Below are 18,056 nucleotides of genomic sequence, written 5' to 3'. Positions count from 1 at the left end.
ATATTATTACTTTCATGCTACAACAATGTTAATGCAACCATCGCCCAACTTGATTTCACGTATATCTGTATTTTTGGGATTCAGATACTGGTAAATACATTGGTAGAACAGGGAGCCATCTGCCTCTTCTTCCACTGTTCAGCCTGTATGCCTGAGTCTCAGCACAGCAGTCACAATGACATCACAAAATCACCTCAGTTGTGCAGAGCCTCAGTACACATGCTTCAGACTGGAGCAGCACATCAGGGCAATAGGGGCGAGGTAAGTGGTTCTATTTTTGTCATATTTTATTTCTTTTTTTTCAGACAGGAGTACAGGGAAACTGTAGGGGGCATTATACTATGTGTGTGAGAATTTCAGGTCCATCATACTGTATGTGCGGGACTGTGGGGTCCTTCATAATGTATGGAGACTTTGAGGTCCACCTATTGTGTGCGGGGAGCTGTGGAGTCCATCATACTGTGTGCGGGACTGTGGGGTCCTTCATAATGTACAGAGGCTTTGAGGTTCACCTATTGTGTGTGGGGTTTATCATACTGTATGTATGAAGGAGCTGTGTATGTAAATACTGTTAGGGGATCTATGGTGTCCATCATACTATGAATGGGGCTCTGCGAGCCATGATACTGTGAGTTAGTCAGGAAACTTGGATTAAGTGAAGCACTCCACGACTGAAATAAATAAAAGAATGCTGGGGTGTACTTGTTGCTTAGGTTACTGGTTTCTTTACTATGTAACTAAAGCTGGCTGGATCACTGGATCTGTGCTTCTCCAAATCTATAGCATCACAGCTGCTTGTTCCAGCAGCACTGGGGAGCGCTCAGCTTCCTGCAGGTCCAAAGTGTCAATCATTATGTGTGCTATTTAAGATGAAAGATGAGACAAACTCTTTCATTTCAACCGGTATATGATGATAGGTAGGAAAAAGGGTGAGAAACATATGTGACTACACAGATTTTTGGGCATGAGCTAAATTTATCTCACACAGCTTACCTGCTTTCTTTACTTCTTTCTTTTCTTTAGCTGAAAAAAAATACAATGCAAATATTAAAACCACATAGAAGGGATGCAAGAAAACTGCAGTGCATGTTATGGCATTGTTCTATGCAGGATTCAGAGCAGGGGTATTTCTGTTTTTGCGTTTCCGTTTTTTGCTCCCTTCTTCCCAGAGCCATAACTTTTTTTATTTTTCCATCATTATGGCCATGTGAGGGCTTGTTTTTTGGGGGACGAGTTATAGGCTATGTGCACACGTCCAGAATTGCCGCAGCAATTCCGCAACTGTGCGGCGGGTAAAACACATGCGTAATTGGCATCAGTTTTCCTGCTAAACACTAGCGTTCTACAAGCGTAATGAGCTTGCAGAATTCTAGCGTTTTCCAAGAGATCTGTAGCATCGCTTGGAAAACTGATTGACAGGTTGGTCACACTCGTCAAACATAGTGTTTGACAAGTGTGACCAACTTTTTACTATTGATGCTGCCTATGCAGCATCAATAGTAAAAAGAACTATTGTTAAAATAATAAAAAAATAAAAATAAATTGTGATATTCTCATCTTCTGGCGTCCCCGGCAATCTTCCCGCTCCTCGCGATGCTCCTGTTCCCAATAATTCCTAGCGGCAATTACCTCAGATGACGCAGTGGTCTTGCAAGACCCACGTCATTACAGGTCATTGCCGCAAAGCATCCCTGGGAACGGAAGCATCACAAGGAGCGGGAACGCTGCGAGGGACGTCGGAAGGTGAGAATATCCCGATATATTATTTTCATTTTTTTTAACAATTATATGGTTCCCAGGGCCTGGAGGAGAGTCTCCTCTCCTCCACCCCGGGTACCAACCGCACATGATCTGCTTACTTCCCACATGGTGAGCATAGCCCCATGCAGGGAGTAAGCTTATCAATACATTCCTATGTGTGCGGAATCACCGCGATTCCGCACAAGGAATGAACATGCTGTTTTTTTCCGGAATGTGATTCCACCACATAGAAAAATGCAACATGTGCACAAAAATTGCAGATTGCATTCTAATAATAGGATGCTTAAAGGGACTCTGTCACATGAATTTGGCGGGCCCTGTGTCCGCTCCGATGGGCGGTGTTTTCTCTCCTTTCATTCACCCCTTCCTTTCCCGCTGGCCACAATATTATCTTGAATATGAGTCTGTTTCCTCCGTAGTTCAAGCATGCGCAATGCAATCTTGCCTTGCGCACACGCAGTATGCTTTGCCCAACTGCGGGAAAGCCGAAAAGCATTAGTGCGCAGGCGCAGCCGCACTATGTCCCGGAAGTATTTCGCTGTGTTCCGGGACATAGCTCAACACAGCGTCAAAAACGCAGCGTTTCCTGAACGTGGAAACATACCCTTATACTTTCCCTCCGATTGTTCCTCTCCTGGTTTTGGCTTACACATACTGATGTAAAATACTGATCAAATACTGAACGTGTGCATGTGGGTGTAGCCTATTTACAAATTGGGTAAAATACATCAGCCATAATATGTGTATTTTTGAAAAGATGAAATCTGCATGTAGTAGGTATATTTTAGAACAGCATTTGATTTGTAACCTTTCACGTACATACTTCACCCTTCATTCTGAAATTTCTCATTTTATATATCATTTTAACTGAAAATACATCCAATATTACCTAAGTTCTTACAAAATGGATATGAGCAAGTCACAGATTTTGATGAAAAAAAGGAAACAGGCATGACACATAGAAATAGAATGCCTTCCATATCCAAACAAGAGACTTTATTAAAATTTCAAATGTGTTTCGGCTGATAAAACATGTGGAACATCAATGCGAAATATTTTATGATTTCAATTTGTGCTGAACGCTTGTTAAAAGCACCTTCATTAAATGATGTTATAAGGCTGAGAAGAAATTCAGTGCTCACTGGATCTTCAACATTTGCGTCATTTTCAAGATGGTCAGGTTATCTTGTTATGATATTTTCTGGGACATTTCTCTGAGTTGTGTTCAGGATTTAATGTTTGCTGAGCAATACATGTCAAAAAAGTAAATGGAAAAGAAATGATCTGAAGAGATGACAGCAGGAAGAGATAAACTTCTTAAATAACATTTTCAATAAGCCGCGGTTATTTCTCTATTTCTACTTCTAACTTGGACTCAAAGGAAGTTACACAGAGTGCAAATGAAAGTTCTGCACCCAAAAGAGAACAGAAAATCCATATATTGATCAGCAGATAATACAAACCTTTTCTGGTCATAGGAGAATAATGGGGCCAGGTCAGAGATGAGAACATGAATCTGACATTTGAAGTCCAGCCACCTTGGGCATCTCTATAAATTGTTTTTTTCTTTATGTGAGGAGTTAGAATTAATAGTAAGTGCAGATGACCTGCTATCTATGCTTTTGATTAGGAGCCAATAATTCTAGTTAACAAATCCTCCATACATCAATGACACTTTTCAGCTAAAGCAACAAATATACTATATATACGGTATATATATTTATATATTTATATATTGCTCAGCTATCTTATATTATGTACATACATATACATCACATATATGTTTATATATATACATAGATGTATTTATTTATGTACATATATATATATATATATATATATATATATATATATATATATTATTTTTTTTAAAGCTTAGCGCAATATTTAAAGAAGTTGTCCACTACAATAATTTTTTTTCCATAAATCTTGCTATTATGTGCCACTGAAAACATCCACTGGGTTTATTTTAGCAATATTACCTTTTATTATGCTGTAGCAGCACATCTTCAGTGCTGGATCCAGCTCTCATGGGGTTAATCGACAACTTCCTTTCTCCTGAGTTATTGTGCTCTAATACTACAAGTTCCATGATGCATTGCACTGCCACTAAGCCCGAACCTACCACACCCACTCCAAAACAAACCCAAACCCCTCCCTCCTCTATCTTCAAAAAGATTTCTGATGTCATTTCTGTCCAACTTCCTCTTTTACATTTGTCCAACCCACACTCCATTAGACACAGATAGATGGATGGATAGATAGATAGATAGATAGATAGATAGATATGTATCTATATATCTATGTCTATTTACATAGATATATCCATATCCATGTTTCTAAACCCCTTCACCCCTGGAGCTTTCTTCGTTTATCACTACCCTTCTTTCCAGAGCCATAATTTTTCCATCAATACGGCCATGTGAGGGCTTATCTTTTGCGGGGCAAGTTCTACTTTCGAATGACACCATTGGTTTTACCATGTCGTGTAACAGAAAATGTGAAAAAAATTCAAAGTGCGATGAAATTGCAAAAAAAAGTGCAATCCCACACTTGCTTTTTGCTTGGCTTTTTTGCTAAATTCACTAAATGCTAAGGCAGTGTGCACACGTTGCTGATTTGATTGCAGATCCGCAGGGTTTTTTGCTGCACAGAATTGCATCAAATCCGCAGTGTAGTGCACAACCAATGTAAGTCTATGGGAGCCGCAGACTTGTTGTGCACATGCTGCGGAAAAAGCCGCACCGAAGCACAGCTTTTTTTTCCACAGCATGTCACTTCTTTTGTGCCGAACTGCAGCATTTCTGCACCCTTAGACTTTCATTGAGTCGGGCACATCTGCAGATGTTAAAAAGATCTGCAGTTTAGATGCGGATGTGGGTCCAAGAAACGCTGCAGTTTGGGGGGAGAGATGTGTGTGGGCGGTGACTGTGTGCATGTATGTGTGTGCGAGCAGGGTCTGCGGGCTGTTGGGATGTGTTTGTGGCGCTGTGCAGGACTGATCAGGTGTGTGCGGGGTCTGCAGGCTGTTCGGATGTGTGCGGGTGTATGCACGACTGTTTGGGAATGTGCGGGGCTGTTCGGGTGTGTGCCTGGCTGTTCAGGTGTGTGCGGGACTGTTTGGGTATGTGCGGGGCTGTGCGGGTGTGTGCCTGGCTGTTCGGATGTGTGGCGCTGTGCGGGACTGTTCGGGTGTGTGCGGGACTGTTCGGGTGTGTGTGGGGCTGTGCGGGTGTGTGCCTCGCTGTTCGGGTGTGTGCAGGACTGTTCGAATGTGTACGGCGCTGTGCGGGGCTGTTCAGGTATGTGCCGGACTGTTCGGGTGTGTGCGGGACTGTTCGGCTGTGTGCGGGGTCTTTTGGGGTGTGTGTTCAGGCATCATCCAATGGCACTAAAAGTGTGCAGCAACCAATCTGCAGCTAAATCGGATGTAATCCGGACAGTGGACATTCACCCTACACTATCCATACATCTATCAATAGATATATCTATCCAGATATATCTATAGATAGATATATGAATAGATAGATGTATGCATCTATAGATCTATCTATATGTAGATCTGTCTATCCATTTCATCTATTATCTATCTGTCTATCTGTGTGTGTAATTGAGTGTGGGTTGGACAAATGTAAAAGAGGAGGTTGGATAATAATGACATCCCAAATTTTTTTTTGTTCAATAATATATCTTTTTTTAGCTTTCAAAAACACATACAAAATCGCACAAAAACGCATAAAAACCGGACCAAAAGCAAATTAAAAAATGCATCAAAACCGTGCAAAAAATGCATCAAAACTGCACCAAAAACTGCATCAAAAGCGCATGCAAACCACACCAAAAATTGCATCAAAACTGCACCAAAAAATGCATCAAAACTGCACCAAAAACTGCATCAAAACCGCACCAAAAACTGCATCAAAACCGCACCTAAAACTGCATCAAAACTGCACCAAAAACTGTATCAAAACCGCACCAAATACTGCATCAAAAACACATGACAACTGCACAAAAAACTGCATCAAAAACACATGAAAACTGCGCCAAAAAATGAATCAAAACTGCATGAAAACCGCACCAAAAACTGCATGAAAACCGCACCAAAATTGCATCAAAACTTCACCAAAAACTGCATAAAAAGCATTAAAAACGTGAATCAAAACGGCGCAAGAAACCACACCAAATACTGCAGCAAAAACTGAATTAGGACCATGCAGAAGACACGCCAAAAACCGCACCAAAAACCACATCAAAACCACACCAAAAACCGCATCAAAACCGCGCAAAAAAGTGAAAAAAAAAGTGAAAAAACGCATAAAAAATGCAGCTGCTTTTTTATGCAAGGAGATGCAGATTTTGTGCAGAAAATTCTGCACCCAAATCTGCAACATGTGCACACAGCCTAAAACTGACCTAACATTATAATTCTCCAGGTCATTACGAGTTCATAGACACCAAACACTTTTAGGTTATTTTTTATCTAAGTGGTGAAAAAAAATTCCAAACTTTGCTAAAAAGAAATAAAAAAATTGCCCCATTTTCCGATACCTGTAGCATCTATATTTTCTGAGATATCGGGTCGGGTGGGGGCTAACTTTTTCCGTGCCGAGCTGATGTTTTTAATGATACCACTTTTGTGCAGATATGTTCTTTTGATCGCCCGTTATTGCATTTTAATGCAATGTCGCGGCGACACAAAAAACATAATTTTGGCTTTTGATTTTTGTTTCTCTCTACGCCGGTTAGCGATCATGTAAATTTTTTTTAGTTGTATTGAAAACAGCTGAAATGTTGCGGCTTTGAAGTGGGCTCACCGCCGAAGCCCACCTCAAAGTGCGGGATACTGCCAGCTGACGTACTATTCCGTTAGCTGGCAGAAAGGGGTTAATGAACAATATGTTTCAGTTTTTTAAAAAATGAAAAAAAAGGCGTGGGCTCCCACGCAATTTTCAGCACCAGAGGGGGAAAGCCGATGGCCAGGGACCAATATTTGTAGCCTGGGAATGGGTAATACCCATGGCCCCTCCGAGGCTATGAATATCAGCCCGCAGCTGTCTGCACAGCCTTTACTGGCTATTAAAATAGGGAGACGCCCCAAAAAAATGACGTGGGGTCCCCCTATATTTTATAGCCAGAAAGGATACGCAGACAGCTGTGGGCTGATATTCATAGCCTAGAGAGGGGCCATGGATATTGACCCCCCCCCGGCTACAAATACTAGCCCGCAGCCACCCCAGAAATAGTGCATCTGTGAGATGCACCGATTCCGACACTTAGCCTCTCTCTTCCCACTCCCGAGTAGCAGTGGGATGTGGGGTAATAAGCGGTTAATGTCACCTTGCTATTGTAAGGTGACATTAAGCTGGGTTAATAATGGAGAGGCGTCAATATGACGCCTTTCCATTATTAATCCTATAGTAGTGAAAGAGTTAAAAAAAAAGACAGCCAGAAAAAAAGTATTTTAATATTCTTAATTTAACCATACTTACCATACTCGATCACCTGCAAAAAATTAAAAATAATAAACCGTATACTACCTGTCCGCCGTAATCCAATTAATAACGAGTGTCCCACGACGATCTCCCCTAAACGGTGATATCGGGTGATGTCACTGCTCTATAGGCCATCCAGTGACACACTGACAGGAGACAATGGCTCCTGCTGTGTATAACTGAGGTTACCTCAGTTCAGGGTCTCATTTTATGGCAATAGCTGCGTGGGAACTTTTTCACACAGCAGTGCCAGAAGTGAGACTAGGGACTATTTTTTCACAGGGGAGTAGGAATACATTGTGGGGAATACATTGTGGAAGGATACCTTCCATCATTGTATTCCTGGAGCCCCTGGGGAGCTCTCACCACGGGAGATCATCAAGGGACACTCGTTTTAATTGGTTTTCTGCGGATAAGGGAGTATAGCGTTTGTTTGTTATTTTAATATTTTATACAGGTGACGCTGGCTTCGGGGAACAAAGTGACAAGTGATGGTGAGTATGTACTGGATGTCTATATGTATGTTGTATGTATGCACTGTGTGTATGTTCTGTATGTGGCATGGTGCATGTTGTATGTTGCATGTCACATGGTGCATGTCGCATGTAGCTTGGCGCATGGCGCATGTTGCATGGTGCATGTCGCATGGTGCATGTCGCATTGAGCGTGTCGCATGGTGCATGTCGCATGGTGCATGGTGCATGTCGCATTGAGCATGACGCATGGGGCATGTCGTATGGCACATGGTGCATGGCGCATGTCACATGGGGCATGTCACATGGTGCATGGAGCATGTCACATGGTGCATGGAGCATGTCACGTGGTGCATGGAGCATGGCACATGGTGCATGTCGCATGATGTATGGTGCATGTTGCATGGTGTATGTTCTGTATGTGTGTAATGTATGTTGTATGTACTGTATATGTGTGTTTGTGGTTTTTTTTTTACATTCAACACATTAGCCGGATGATTGGACTACTACTGTCCCATCATTGGCTAATGTGTCACTCATTGTCACTTTAGCAGGCAGAGCCCGATGGGACTTGTAGTCCCATTGGACAATGTCTGCACACAGAGACACACACACCAATGACCCCAATGCACAGCCCTGCAGACCCCCCGCCCACACACTCCAGTACCCTCCGCAGACCCACTGCGCAGAACCCCCACCGCCAGCAGATCAACCGATGGCAGATTCACCACGCACACCCCCACCCGCCACCGCCGCACATCTCAGCACATGAGCGCGGCCGGTCAGCAGACTCCAGCTCAGCCCGCCTGCAGATCCCAGCTCCGCCCACCCCCAGCACAGCCCCGCAGGCAGCCCCACCCACAGCCCAGTCACTCTAGAGTAACTGCTGTCTGTGGAGGCTGGTCAGGCCTGCTGCTGATGTCACGTCAGTTTACAGAGCCTGGAAATTGACGTGACGTCTGCGGAAATTAGCGGTGGCTGCAACCTGGGGGTCACGTGACCCGTACTCAGCCGCCGCCATAGCGCCGCTCACAGGTGAAAACGGCAACAGAAGGTATTAATAAAATTCATTAGGGGCCCCGGGGGGATACATTGGGTGGTTAACTGAAAGTAGTATACAACCCCTTTAAGTCTTCAATCAATAGAGCTGCCATATTGACCCAGTTATGTGTGTTTAGAGTATTTATGTGTATGATCTATGGTAAAACTTCTCAACATACAAAAAGGAAAATAAACATGTGATACACTGGCAGTTTTACAAGTTTTCTCACATACAAATAATGGAGTGGTCTGTAATTTTTATTGTAGGTACATTTCAACTGTGACAAAGAGAATCTTAAAAAAACTGAAAATCACATTGTATGATTTTTAAATATTTAAATAGAATTTTATTGCATGAAATAAGTATTTGATGACCCACCAAACAGGAAGAATTCTGGCTCACATAGACCTGTTCAGTTTTCTTTAAGAGGCCCCCCTTGTCTGCACTTATTACCTGTATTAATTGCACATGTTTGAGCTCATTACTAGTGTTGAGCATTCCGATACCGCAAGTATCGGGTATCGGCCGATACTTGCGGTATCGGAATTCCGATACCGAGATCCGATACTTTTGTGGTATCGGGTATCGGTATCGGATACATAGAGATGTGTAAAATAAAGAATTAAAATAAAAAATATTGATATATTTACCTCTCTGGCGGCCCCTGAACTCAGCGCGGGTAACCGGCAGGCTTCGTTGTTCAAAATCAGCGCTTTTAGGACCTGAGAATCACGTCCCGGCTTCTGATTGGTCGCGGGCCGCCCATGTGACCGCCACGCGACCAATCACAAGCCGCGACGTCACCGCAAGCTATTAGCGCGCTCATTTTTGAAAAATGAGCGCGTTAATGACTTTCAAAGACGTAGCGGCTTGTGATTGGTCGCGGCCACGCGACCAATCACAAGCCGCGACGTCACCGCAAGCTATTAACGCGCTCATTTTTAAAAATGAGCGCGTTAATGACTTTCAAAGACGTAGCGGCTTGTGATTGGTCGCGTGGCGGTCACATGGGCGGCCCGCGACCAATCAGAAGCCGGGACGTGATTCTCAGGTCCTAAAAGCGCTGATTTTGAACAAAGAAGCCTGCCGGTTACCCGCGCTGAGTTCAGGGGCCGCCAGAGAGGTAAATATATCAATATTTTTTATTTTAATTCTTTATTTTACACATCCCTATGGATCCCAGGGCCTGAAGGAGAGTTTCCTCTCCTTCAGACCCTGGGAACCATGAGAATACCTTCCGATACTTGATGTCCCATTGACTTGTATTGGTATCGGATATCGGTATCGGCGATATCCGATATTTTTCGGGTATCGGCCGATACTATCCGATACCGATACTTTCAAGTATCGGACGGTATCGCTCAACACTACTCATTACCTCTATAAAAGACACCTGTGCACACACTCAGTCACACTCCAACCTGTCCACATGGCCAAGACCAAAGAGCTTTCTTAGGACACAAGGGACAAAATTGTAGCCCTGCACAGGGCTGGAATGGGCAACAGGACCACAAGCAAGCAGCTTGGTGAGAAGGCAACTGTTGGCACAATTATTAGAAAACACAAGATGACTGTCAATCCTTCTCGGTCTGGGGCATACTTCAAGATTTCACCTTGTGGTTAAGGCTGATTCTGAGAGAGGTCTGGAAACCGCTCAGAACTACACGAGAGGACCTGGTCACTGACATGAAGAGAGCAGGGATTACAATCTCAAATGATACCATTAGTAACACACTACACCACCATGGATTGAATTCCTGCAAGTCACATAAGGTCCCCCTGCTCATGCCAGCACATGTCCAGCACATGTCCATGCCCATTTGAAGTTTTTCAATGACCATTTGAATGATCCAGAGGAGGCATGGGAGATAATCATGGGGTCAAAAGAGACCAGAATAGAACTTTTTGGTAGCAATGCCGTGTTTGGAGGAAGAAGGATGAGTACAACCCCAAGAAAACCATCCGAACCGTGAAGCATGGTGGGAGAAACATCATACTTTGGGGTGCTTTTCTGCAAAGGGGATGGGGTGACTAGACCGTATTGAAGGGAGGAAAGATGGGGTCATATATCGCAAGATTTTGGTCACAAATTTCCTTGCCGCAGTAAAAGCATTGAAAATAGGTCATAGCTGGATCTTCCAGCATAACAATGACCTGAAGTACACAGCCAGCACAACTAAGGAGAGGCTTTATAAGAAGCATTTCCAGGTCCTGGAGGGGCCTAGTCAATCTCCAGACCTGAACTCAATAGAAAATCTTTGGAGGGAGCAGAAACTCAATGTTGCCCAGCAATAGCCCCAACACTAGAAAGATCTGGAGAAAATCTGAATGAAAGAGTGTGCCAAAATCACTGCTGCAGCGTGTGCAAACTTGATCAAGAACTACAGGAAACATCTGACCTCTGTAATTGTAAACACAAGTTTCTGTACCAAATATTAAGTTCTGTTTTTTCTATTGTTTCAAATACTTATTTCATGCAATAAAATGCTAATTAATTATGCAAAAATCATAGAATGTGATTTTCTGTCTTTTTTTTTAAGATTCTGTCTCTGACAGTTGAAATGTAACTACGATAAAAATTATAGACCTCTCTATTCTCTGCAGATGGGAAAACTTGCAAAATTGGCAGTGTATTAAATACTTATTTTCCCCACTGTATACACACGTGGTCAAAATTGTTGGTACCCCTTGTTTAATGACAGAAAATCCCACAGTGATCACAGAAATAATTTGAATCTGACAAACGTAATAATAAATAAAAGATCTATGAAAATGAACAAATGAAAGTCAGACATTGCTTTTCAACTATGATTCCACAGATTTAAAAAAAATAAATAAAACTCATGAAATAGGCCTGGACAGAAATGATGGTATCCTTAGCTTAATAAACATTTTGTTGCACAACCTATTGAGGCAATCACTGCAATCAAACAATTCCTGTAACTGTCAATGAGACTTCTGCACCTCTCAACAGGTATTTTGGCCTACTTCTCAAGAGCAAACTGATCCAGTTGTCTCATGTTTGAAGGTTGCCTTTTCCAGACGGCATGTTTCAGTTCTTTCCAAAGATGCTCAATAGGATTTAGGTCAGGGCTCATAGAAGGCCACTTTAGAATAGTCCAATGTTTTCCTCTTAGCCATTCTTGGGTGCTTTAGCTGTGTGTTTTGGGTCATTATCCTGTTGCAAGACACATGACATGTGACCGAGACCAAGCTTTCGGACACTGGGCAGTATATTTCTCTCTAGAATCCCTTGATAGTCTTGAGATTTCATTCTACCCTGCACCGATTCTTGACACCGTGTGCCAGATGCAGCAAAGCAGCCCTAGAACATAACAGAGCCTCCTCAGTGTTTCACAGTAGGGACAGTGTTCTTTTCTTGATATGATTCATTTTTCCATCTGTGAACATAGAGCTGATGTGCCTTGCCAAAAAGTTCCATTTTTGTCTCATCTCTCCATAGGACATTCTCCCAGAAGCTTTGTGGCTTGTTAACATGTAGTTTGGCAAATTCCAAACTGGCTTTTTTATGATTTTTTCAACAATGGTTTCCTCCTTGGTCGTCTCCCATGAAGTCCACTTTGGCTCATACAACGACAAATGGTGTGATCTGACACTGATGATCATTGAGCTTGAAGTTCACCTTTAATCTTTTAAGACATTTTTCTGGGCTCTTTTGTTACCATTCATATTATCAGTCTCCTCGATTTGTCATCAATTTTTCCTCATGGGGCCACGTCCAGGGAGGTTCCATGGATCTTAAATTTCTGAATAATATGTGTAACTGTAGTCACAGGAACATCACGCTGCTTGGAGATGGTCTTATAACTTTTACCCTTAACATGTTTGTTTATAGTTTTCTTTTTAATCTCCTGAGACAACTATTTCCTTTGCTTTCTCTGGTCCATGTTGAGTGTGATGCACACCATATCACCAAATAGCACAGTGAGTATCTGTAGCCCTATATAGTGGCCCACTCACTGATTCCAAGACTGTAGACACCTGTGACGCTCGTTAGTGGACACACCTTGATTTAACATGTCCCTTTTGTCACATTATTTTCAAGGGTTCCATCATTTCTGTCCAGGCCTATTTCATGAAGTTTATTTTTTTTTAAAAATCTGTGGAAGCATGATTGAAAAGCAATGTCTGACTTTCATTTGTTCATTTTCATGGATATTTTATTTATTATTACGGTTGTCAGATTTATGTTATTTCTGTGACCATTGTGGGTTTTTCTGTCATTAAACGAGGGGGACCAACAATTGTGACCATGTGTGTAGTATATATATTATATTACAGGGAAAACATTTGACTTTTATTTGATTACTAAAAATTGGAATCAATGGATAATGCATAGATACATTCCAAATTATACCAACTCTGATGTCCTTCTCAATTGATTGCTCTCTTTGTATGATGTGTCCAAGGCAGGCAAGTCAACTTGGTGATCCTTCCGTTAAGTGACATGTCTGGCCTAATTTTCCCCAATGTTGATTTGTTTGGGCTTCTTGCCATTCTCCAGGACCACATCTCAAAGGTGTCAATTCTTCTTCTGTTTCCTTTCAATATCATCCAGGTTTTGCATGCGTATGTTATCACAGAAAAGATCAAACTGTGTACCAGCCATGTATTCATCACCAGTGAAATGTCCCTCAATTTGAAGACCTTGTTCAGTGACTTCATTGTTTATTTGCTCATAGCTTTTCTCCTAATTACTTCCGGTGTCATCGCTCCATCTTGAGTTATCATTGATCCGAGCAGGATGAAGTCTTTTTCAGCTTACAGTTTGTCACCGTTCATGTCAAAAGTAGTGTTGAGCGATACCTTCCGATATTTGAAAGTATTGGTATCGGATTGTATCGGCCGATATCCGAAAAATATCGGATATCGCCGATACCGATACCCAATACCAATACAAGTCAATGGGACACAAATATCGGAATGTATCCTCTATGGTTCCCAGGGTCTGAAGGAGAGGAAACTCTCCTTCAGGCCCTGGGATCCATATTCATGTAAAAAATAAAGAATAAAAATAAAAAATATCAATATACTCACCCCTCCGGCGGACCCTGGACTTTAGCGGTGTAACCAGCAGCCTCCGTTCCTAAGAATGAGCGGGTGAAGGACCTTCGATGACATCACGGCTTGTGATTGGTCGCGTGACTGCTCATGTGACCGCTCACGCGACGAATCACAAGCTGCGATGTCATCACAGGTCCGTCATTCGCTCATTCTTAGGAACGGAGACTGCCGATTGCAGCGGTTACAACCAGGGCGCGTCCGATGGTGAGTATATTCATATTTTTTTTTTTTATTCTTTATTTTACACATAAATATTCATCCCGATCCCGATTCCCGATATCGCAAAAATATCGGAACTCGGGATCGGAATTCCGATACCGCAAATACCGGCCGATACCCGATACTTGCGGTATCGGAATGCTCAACACTAGTCAAAAGTGTCCTGGTCATACCAGGCAGTAGACAATATCATTGTCTTCTCTGTGTGTTAAGTAGCAGTTCCATATTCAAGCTTTACATCTTGACATTCAAGCTTTCTATCTTGACACTCCATAATAAACACTAATGTATGTAAATTTTGGGAATATCAAAAAACGTGTGCATTCTTGTCCAGATAAATATTGCTCAATTTTATGACTCAAAACGCTAAGCATATATAAGACTTGTTAAACCTGGCATAGATTTTGCATTTTTGGGTTCATGTTTTTTTTGATAATTCTTAGACACATAAAAGGAGCGTTCATAATATACTCTACATTTATGGTCATTTTCATATACCATGCCATGTCTCTGTATCATCAGTGATAGCATTGTCTCTAATAATGCTACAAAGTGGGGAAAGCTACTAGAATGCTATATCCTGGGCTTTCACTCCACTCTGAGTCTAATTTTATGATTCTTACAGAAAATTCAAGTGAAGGCCAATAGGTGGTGCTGTCAGGCTAGGGATAATAATAACATTTACCTATAAAGCTCCAAAAATATCTAGAAAGCTTGCCATATTACCTTGAATTATTTTTGGAGTCTCTTGTTTAGCCACTGCAGCTTTCAGGTGTTCTGTAAAAAAGAAAAATGGCTAAGAACGACATTCTATACCTTCTGCACAAGTTTTATTAGCAAACATTTATTTTAAGCTGATCTTTATCTCTCGTGTGCCAAGAATATATGATACTGGTAAAACTGAACAATATTACCTCTGTGGTGTATACTAGTAGAAATAATTTACAATAAATACAGTAATGGAGGAAATAAAATAAGATACATTGTTGGAACTGTAAACCGGTCCATAATATTGTATATATATATATATATATATATATATATATATAGTCATGGAAGAAAGTGTTGGCACCTTTGTGATTGTTCGAGAACATTAAGTAATTCTCCCAGAAAATTACTGTAATTACACATGTTTGATTATATGTATTAGAACAACACAAAAAAACAGAGGAAAATAAGGCAAATTGGATTTAATTTCACACTGGCACGCTCAAGTTAATATTTGGTTGCATACCCTTTGGAATAAATAACTGCAATCAATTGTTTCCTACAGCTTCATTCTTACATCTCTCAACTGCTATTTTGGAGCATTCTTCTTTTGCAAACTGCTCCAGGTCTATCGTATCTGAATGGTGCCTTCTCCCAACAGCAATTTTAAGTTCTCTCCACAGGTGTTCAATGGGATTTAGATCCAGACTCTTTTCTGGCCACTTCAGAACTCTCCAGCGCTTTGTTTTCATCCATTTCTTTGTGCTTCTTAAAGGGACTCTGTCACCTGAATTTGGAGGGAACAATTTTCAGCCATGGAGGTGGGGTTTTCGGGTGTTTGATTCACCCTTTCCTTACCCGCTGGCTGCATGCTGGCTGCAATATTGGATTGAAGTTCATTCTCTGTCCTCCATAGTACACGCCTGCGCAAGGCAAGATTGCCTTGCGCAGGCATGTACTACGGAGGACAGAGAATGAACTTCAATCCAATATTGCAGCCAGCGGGTAAGGAAAGGGAGAATCAAACACCCAAAAACCCCGCCTCCATGGCTGAAAATTGTTCCCTCCAAATTCAGGTGACAGAGTCTCTTTAAGGTATGTCCTTTTGGAAGATCCATGACCTAGGACGCAAATCTAACTGTCTGAAACTGGGCACTACATTGCGACCCAAAATCCTTGCACACAGTCAAGATGCCAAGTAATAGAGGCATCAAAAAATCTCTAAAATATCTTTGAACATCCACCATATTTGCTATAGGTACTGGGTTCTATTTTTTGTAGGCCTCATTCCATTTTTGGTAAACAGCAGAATGATGTGTTTTACCAAAAAGCTCTATCTTTATTGCATCTGTCCACAAGACACTTTCACAGAACGATTTTGCCTTAGTCACATACATTTTGGCAAACTGCGGTATACTTTTTTTTATGTCTCTGTGTCAGCAGTCGAGTCCTCCTGTGTGTCCTGTCATAGCGCTTTGTTTCATTGAAGGATAGCTCACGCTGACACTGATGCACCCTGAGCCTGCAGGACAGCTAGAATTTCTTTGGAACTGGATTGGTGCTGCTTGTCCACCACCCAGATTATCTTGTGCTAAGTTGATTATGTTGTGAATCGTGGACAAGGGAACATCAAGATCTATGGAGAGGGATTTGTAACCTTGAGATTGTTGATATTTGTCATCAATTTTGTTTCTCAAGTTCTCAGACAAGTTCTATTCTCCTCTTTCTGTCATTTATGCTTAGTGTGGCACACAGGCACACAATGCAAAGATTGAGTCAACTTCTCCCCTTTTATATGGTTTCAGGTATGATTTTCATATTGCCCACATCTGCTACTTGCCATAGGTGAGTTTGAATGAGCATCATATGCTTGAGATAAAGCAATTTTGAAAAGGTGCCAACATTTTTTTGTCTGGCCCATTTTTGAGGTTCTGAGTGAAATTATGTCCAATTTGCCTTTTTCTCACTGTTTTTTGTTGTTCCAATACACAAAAAGGAAATAAACATGTGTATAACAAAACATGTGTAATTATTCATTTTCTGGAAGAATTTCAAGGGTGCAACACTTTCTGCCCATGACTGCATGTATATATATGTATATATATATATATATATATATATATATATATTCAGCCATGGCCAAAAGTATTGACACCCCTGCAACTCTGTCAGATAATACTCATTTTCTTCCTGAAAATGATTGCAAACAAAACACAAATTCTTTGGTATTATTATCTTCATTTAATTTGTCTTAAATGAAAAAACACAAAAGAGAATGAAGCAAAAAGCAAAACATTGATCATTTCACACAAAACTCCAAAACTGGGCCAGACAAAAGTATTGGCACCCTCAGCCTAATACTTGGTTGCACAACCTTTAGCCAAAATAACAGCGACCAACCGGTTCCGGTAACCATCAATAAGTTTCTTACAATGCTCTGCTGGAATTTTAGACCATTCTTCTTTGGCAAACTGCTCTAGGTCCCTGATATTTTAAGGGTGCCTTCTCCAAACTGCCATTTTTAGATCTCTCCACAGGTGTTCTATGGGATTCAGGTCTGGACTCATTGCTGGCCACCTTAGAAGTCTCCAATGCTTTCTCACAAACCATTTTCTAGTGCTTTTTGAAGTGTTGTTTGGGTCATTGTCCTGCTGTAAGACCCATGACCTCTGAGGGAGACCCAGCTTTCTCACACTGGGCCCTACATTATGCTGCAAAATTTGTTGGTAGTCTTCAGACTTCATAATGCCATGCACACGGTCAAGCAGTCCAGTGCCAGAGGCAGCAAAGCAACCCCAAAACATCAGGGAACCTCCGCCATGTTTGACTGTAGGGACCGTGTTCAACCCGTACTATCTGAATGAAAAGGGACTGTATGTTAGGAGACCCAGGAAGACCCCACTTCTTACCCCGAGACATAAAAAAGCCAGGCTGGAGTTTGCCAAAACTTACATGAAAAAGCCTAAAACGTTTTGGAAGAATGTACTCTGGTCAGATGAGGCAAAAGTAGAGCTTTTTGGGCAAAGGCATCAACATAGAGTTTACAGGAGAAAAAAAAGAGGCATTCAAAGAAAAGAACACGGTCCCTACAGTCAAACATGGCGGAGGTTCCCTGATGTTTTGGGGTTGCTTTGCTGCCTCTGGCACTGGACTGCTGGACCGTGTGCATGGCATTATGAAGTCTGAAGACTACCAACAAATTTTACAGCATAATGTAGGGCCCAGTGTGAGAAAGCTGGGTTTCCCTCAGAGTTCATGGGTCTTCCAGCAGTACAA

The 18,056-nt window shown here is 41.8% G+C and overlaps 1 protein-coding gene across 25 annotated transcripts in view; it reads right to left on the bottom strand.

Annotated features, from left to right (window-relative positions):
- The window catches only part of LOC138637428 (titin homolog), a 1,151,517-nt gene that overhangs the window by 715,194 nt on the left and 418,267 nt on the right, over nt 1–18,056 (bottom strand). For all 25 annotated transcript variants that reach the window (XM_069726100.1, XM_069726106.1, XM_069726124.1 and 22 more), the window contains 2 exons: nt 14,799–14,849; nt 994–1,023 (listed from right to left, as the gene is read on the bottom strand). In XM_069726100.1, the coding sequence (XP_069582201.1) occupies nt 994–1,023; nt 14,799–14,849 (81 nt within the window). The remainder of the gene's footprint in view (nt 1–993; nt 1,024–14,798; nt 14,850–18,056) is intronic.

This window comes from Ranitomeya imitator, chromosome 5 (assembly GCF_032444005.1).
Source record: "Ranitomeya imitator isolate aRanImi1 chromosome 5, aRanImi1.pri, whole genome shotgun sequence".
Lineage (NCBI taxonomy): Eukaryota > Metazoa > Chordata > Amphibia > Anura > Dendrobatidae > Ranitomeya > Ranitomeya imitator.
The sequence above is the reverse complement of the archived record's forward strand: the minus strand, read 5'-3'. Positions and strand labels throughout refer to the sequence as shown.